At 39.4% G+C, this 6000-nt stretch overlaps 1 protein-coding gene across 1 annotated transcript; it reads right to left on the bottom strand.

Moving 5' to 3' along the window:
* Positions 1–75: 75 nt before the first annotated feature.
* LOC18053196 (G-type lectin S-receptor-like serine/threonine-protein kinase At2g19130) lies at positions 76–3067 on the bottom strand. The gene is made up of 2 exons (XM_024191408.1): positions 2520–3067; positions 76–2396 (listed from the first exon to the last, which is right to left on the bottom strand). Exons 1-2 carry the CDS (start codon positions 2698–2700, stop codon positions 226–228), a joined length of 2352 nt encoding a protein of 783 aa, XP_024047176.1. The 5' UTR covers positions 2701–3067; the 3' UTR covers positions 76–225.
* Positions 3068–6000: the final 2933 nt, after the last annotated feature.

Here is a 6000-nt window from a genome sequence, read left to right on the forward strand (position 1 = left end):
TGAAGCCAATAGTCAATGCAGAGGAGCATAGATCAATCAGAGTTCATTAGAGAGAACAGCGAGGCACAAGGCTTGTAATTCTTAAAATTGCTTTGGCAGGTTCCATTATTATTATACACTACGAAGCAAGGCTTCTATCCAAATATGCATACAGGTTGTTACAAGTGAAATAAACCAAATATACATTCTTAAACACAAATGTTAAAATATTTTCTTCACATCGATTTAAGAACTTCTTGATGATGTGGTACTCTTTGCTTGAGATGAAGCAGTTGAATTGTTGCTCTTTGACAGGGAACTCTGAGATGTGGATGATTCAGTGAAGAAGACTACGTGCTCATGGTCATCGACCATTACTTGGAGAGCTCTGGGAATTGGAGGCAGTGTCACGTCCAAAACTCCCTCAAGAATTTGAACTACTTGACCCATTGATGGCCTGTGAGTCTCATCATCTTGGATGCACCAACAAGCCACATTGCAAAGTCTTGCAAGCTCTTCTTCGTCAGCGTTGCCCTCCAGTCTTGGGTCTAATAGGCTAATGAGATTGCTGCCTTCAACTATTTGTTTAGCAGCCCAAGATGGGAAGAACTTCACTTTACCATCTTCAGATTCCTGGGAGTTCCTCCTTCCTGATACAAATTCATACAGCATCATTCCATAGCTGTAGACATCCGCTTTGGCTGTTATGGCCACTCCTGAAATCCATTCAGGTGCAAGGTAACCTCTTGTTCCTCTCATGGTTGTTAGGACACGGCTGAACTCCCTCCCAACAAGCTTTGCCAGCCCAAAATCCGACACTTTGGGACAAAATTCAGCGTCTAACAGAATGTTCTCTGGCTTTATGTCACAGTGTATGATGCAGTCTCTGCACTTCTCATGAAGATAAGCCAAACCTCTGGCTGTCCCCAGTGCAATTTGGTATCTTGTCTTCCAATCAAGAAAGTCTGAATCTTTTTCAGTGAAGAGATGAGAGTCTAAAGAACCGTTTGGCATGAAATCGTAGACCAACAACCTACTAGTACCTTCAGAGCAGAAACCCAGAAGCCGAACCAGATTGACATGTTGGATATTCCCTATGGTACTGACTTCAGTCCGAAATTGCTTCTCTCCTTGGCTCCAGCTTTCAAGCTTCTTCACAGCTATAAGACTTGAATTCGGCAACACCCCTTTGAAAACTGAACCAAAACCTCCTCCCCCCAGCTTTTCAGAGAAATTCTTTGTGGCAGTTTGCAAATCCTTGTATGCAAATGCCACCAAAGAACCCTCCACAGTTTTGGTTGTTACAGTTGCTGTCTTTCTCCTTCTCAAGTGTACAAGCATGATCAGGCCAATAAGAGCTACGACAGCCACTGAGCCCACAACACTGCCAATGACTACTCCCTTGTTATTCTTGGGACTCTCGAACTCAGAAGCGGCAAGCTTGATATAAATGGTATCTCCACCTCCTTGTAGCTGTTGCAGACCCACGAAACTTCCTACCCAAATCGAGCAAGCGTTGTCTTTGTAAGCATAAGCAGTGCAAGAGCAGTTATTCAAGCAGTGTGTTTCACATTCCCTGATACCCCCTACTGCCACAGATTGTGGATGTTTAGGCAAATTCATGTTAATGTACTGCAAAAATTGGTCGCTTTTTCCATTGGCAAGACTATTATTTTCACACTGCAGCGGGGTTTTCCTCACACAACCACCAGAAAAATCTTCCAAATTCCAGTCACTCACCGATTTTTGTTGAAAACCTTTCAAACAAGAACAAAAACGCTCAGTTTGCTCATTGCAGGTGCTAAATTGACCACAAAAAGCATAAACCTCGCATTGCTGTCTTGGTTGGGACCAAAACAGAAACCAAGAGTTGGTAGGCAACCAATTCATCTGCTTAACCTGTCCTGAAAAATCCATAATGAATCGAGATGTGTAAGTGCTATCTTTCACATTGTAGGTGAAATAGCTCTCGTTTTCATTCGACACATAGCTGAAATTGTAGATATAATTTAGTGTCATTTCAGGGACCAAGCTGAAAATTTTTGCATTATCATCCCAAGTTCCACTTCTCCAGTACTGCTCAGACCTATTCCACAAAATAACATATTGATTTGATCCATCTGGTGCTAGCTCAAGGGAGAAGAGACCCGGTGCAGGATTTTCTTTATTCTTCCATGAAGTGAGAAGTTGACTGACGTTGTTTCTCTTGTTGAACGTCAACTTCATACCGGGAATCCAAGTATGAGCTGGATGATCAAAACTTTGCCATAACGGCTCTGACAAATTATTTGACAAATCTCTCAAAACAAGATTTCCTTCATCCAAAAGAACTGCGTCCACAGAACGTCTGCTGGTAGCGGTCAAATTTGTGGACCAAATGGGTAGTTGGGACTCATTAAAAAGAACTAAGTTACCATCTGAGATGTTTAAAACCGAAGAGAATCGATCAGAAACTGGCTGTTCTCTGTTGGCTACCCAAACTATAGTTCTTTCAGAGACTTTATTGTACCACATGCCTATGTAATAGTTTGAAGACTTACCAGGAGCTGGGTTGAAGAAACCAAATACAAAGACCCCACCTTTAGAAACGATCGTTTGATCACCAGAGAGAGATTGGTTTGCAGAAATGGTGTCAGCTCCGAAGGAGACATGGGATTTGAGTGAGAAGCACGTGAAAAGAACAAAAAGCATCAACCATGAATTGTTCTTGATGATTTCCATGGCCGCTGCAACAACTACAAATTCTGTGCTGTCAAGATAGATACTTAAGTGAAAAATAATTTACATATCATGTATTGTTTTATTGCTCATAAGAGAAAGACAACAGCCAGACAGAGAGAGAGAAGAAGAACGATGTTATAGTCCTGTACCAAGTCAACTAAGCTACCTGAACTGACAATTACGCCCTTTACAAATAACAATCATGAGGTTGCACCTCTCTAAAATACATAAATGTGGAATACTTTGGTCATTTTTGGGTAAACGAACTGATTTTTTATTTTTTTTAATTCGCGCAACCACGCACATAACAACCCACAATCACACAGGGTTGGATTAAGAAAGCCGAAAATTTGTAAAAGAAAAGTCAATAGGAAGATTTTAATATCCACCCCAGACATCAACTTGGATTGTTTCTGCAAAAGCAATAGTTTGTAACCGTGTCCACATGTACAAGTTCTAGGGGAGGTGAACCTCGTAATGTGAATGGGGCCCAGTTGCTGCCAGTGATAGCAATTTCAATTCATTTTTTTTTCTTTTTTTCTTTTTGCGGCTGGTAGGTCGATTAAGCTTTATTGGACCAAGCCTACAAACAATCACAGCCATTTGATCACATTTAAAACTCCATCAACAACGTTAATCAGTTTTACGTGTTTGGTTGGGCAGAGAGAGAGAAATGAGTGATTGGAAGCGGACAATCAAGTTGTGCAATCTTTGAATTGCCGATAGACCGACACTGTCTTGCGTAAAAAACGAAAATATCTTTTTTTGTGCTAGGCTGGCTGGTGATCGTATTTCGTTTCCCATTTCATACGGCAAACAAATCTGACGGTCGATTCAATGATGATAATCAGTTATTCAAACCTAACCTTCGTACGTCAGTACAAATTTGAAGGAGTTTCCCATTGATTTGAAAGGTCTAACCTGATGCTGCTCGTGGTCAATAAATTCACCTGACGGACAGATTCCACCACTCAGAGTGTTCAACCCTTTTCTCTTGTTTTATTCTCACACCAAAAAAAAGAAAAGTATATATATATAGCAAGCTTTTGGTTAGAGATCTTGACCACATTAAAATCATGAATAAATTAAAAAATATATAAATTTTAATATTTTACACAAGAAAGTACACTGAATTGGAATCCATTTTTTAGTCTTCTACCTTATCATTTTAATTAGGGATGACAATGGGGAAGGGAGGAGAGGGGACCAATCTCTTCATATCTATCCCTGATATTTTGCATATGTCCCCGTTCCCTTCCCGTCCCCGTCAGAATTGCTTGAGAGAATCCTCATCCCCTCTCCGAATAATAACAGGGGATCTCCAAGGGTTCCCGGTTCCCGAATAACTAATAGTCTAATACATTTTTTTATTTTCAATTTTAAATTAATCATATTAAAATAAACTCATACCGCTATTGTAAGCTCGTAACCAACTTTGACAGCACATTAAGGCCTCCAATGTGCTTGGATGAAGTTTGTTATGGTATGGGCTCACAACTCTACCACTAGTGTTAAAAGCTGATTCAGAAGCAACTGTTGTAATTGGAATTGCCAAAATATTTCTAGCAATTCGAGCTAATGTAGGATACCTATTAGCATTTGTCTTCCACCAACTCAAAATATTAAAATTTTCCATCCGAGGTATAACTTTCTCATCCAAATATGAATCTAATTCATCTACAACAACTGCACAATCTCCATTGTTTACATAATCATCAAAACCTGTCATCCATTTGGTTGCTTTCTTATAAGAATCCCCTGTAGATCTAGTAGAAGAACTACTACTAGTATAATCAAAGCAATAAACAGTTGGTGAAAACTTCAATTAATACTCTTCAACTAATTCCCGACAAAGGGTAACCACTTTCCCAACATACAACTATTTTGATATTTATTATTTTTAACAATATTTATAATTTTATTATTTATTTATTAGTAATTTTAAAAATAAAAATAAAATTAAAAATTAAAATGGGGAAATGGGTAGGGGATGGGGATTCCACCTCATCCCCGTCCCCTCCCCGAATAAAAAGTTGGGTAAAAAAATTTCCCCGTCCCCTCCCCGAAAAAAAAATTGGGTATAAAATTATCCCCGTACCCTCCCCGAATAGGAAAAATCCCTGAGGGTACCCGTCCCCGTGGGGATTTTTGCCATCCCTAATTTTAATATGGTTATATATCTCTAATGGGTAATTTTCGGATACCTCTCCTGAGGTTTACCCCTGCTACACTTAGAGAGAAAGTATGAATAGATTGACATATAGCACCCATGACGTATATAACCGTTAGGGGCCGTTTGGTAGTCAAGGATGATAACATAATTATAAAATTTTACAATTTTTAAATGGTTAAGATAGCTTTGTCTGCTGTCCAGCTGTCCATACAGCAATAAATGGTTACACAGAGATTTTTGTGACGCCTTAGCCGAAGAGAGCACAAGACTCGCCTCATCAGTAGTTGCTGCTGCTTCAAATCTGAATTTCAGAACTGATCATACCGTAAATCTGCCTCAGGGAGTACCCTAAGATGTTGTTGATCATCAATTAAAGAAATTAATTAATTCAAACCACAAAACCCCGAATTAATTGTTACCCAAAGATCATCAAATGCTCGCGGCATTAAATTCAGAACAAAACAATAACACTCATGAGCATTTATTAGTTTAATTTATTTACACGTATACCTGGAAAATAAAGTGCCACAATCACACTTATACTCTCAGGTGCCACAAGTCTTGGAGTGAGCTTTCCAGTCAGATTGAACTGCATATTTCTTTGAACATTTCTCACACTTTCATTTCTTTTCTCCATGTTTTCTGCTAAAATGCTTCTTTATACCCGTCAAATCACCGAGAGCCCTCGATGGTTCGTGATGAACACAAGTCTTTTTTGGGCAGATATAAACTTTATTCTTGATGATGTCTTTGTTGGTTCTTTGCCTCAGCTTCCATGGAAGATTATGTCCTCTTCGATGAAGCTGTAAGTTTTTGTCTCTTTGGAAACCCTTCTTGAAGTAGCCGCAGGCATGTCTACTGTCCAGTTGTCCACAGCAATAATATAGCTTGTTTGGGTTGTCATCTGATTCCGAAATCTTCATACTTGCTCTTCTGTTGCACTTACATATTTTATTTGCAAATCGAATGAGGTTGCCATTAATCTCATCCCTCCATCCTCTGCATTCACGGGTGCTGGATCCTGTTGTTTGTTGTGAGCTTGCTGAATCCATTAGATAGTGGTGAATCTTGGCGAAAAATGAGTGTTATTTGCTCTTACATACAGCTCAAGAAGGCTGATATTACCG

Source organism: Citrus clementina, unplaced genomic scaffold (genome assembly GCF_000493195.1).
Source record: "Citrus clementina cultivar Clemenules unplaced genomic scaffold, Citrus_clementina_v1.0 scaffold_2, whole genome shotgun sequence".
NCBI classification, from domain to species: domain Eukaryota; kingdom Viridiplantae; phylum Streptophyta; class Magnoliopsida; order Sapindales; family Rutaceae; genus Citrus; species Citrus x clementina.

Excerpts from the sequence above, each read along its gene's own strand:
- LOC18053196 (XM_024191408.1), bottom strand. The coding sequence starts at position 2,700 with ATGGAAATCATCAAGAACAATTCATGGTTGATGCTTTTTGTTCTTTTC. Across the intron at positions 2,397-2,519 it reads TTTCTTCAACCCAGCTCCTG|ATGGTAACTTAGTTCTTTTT; the intron begins GTAAGTCTTCAA and ends TAAACATCTCAG.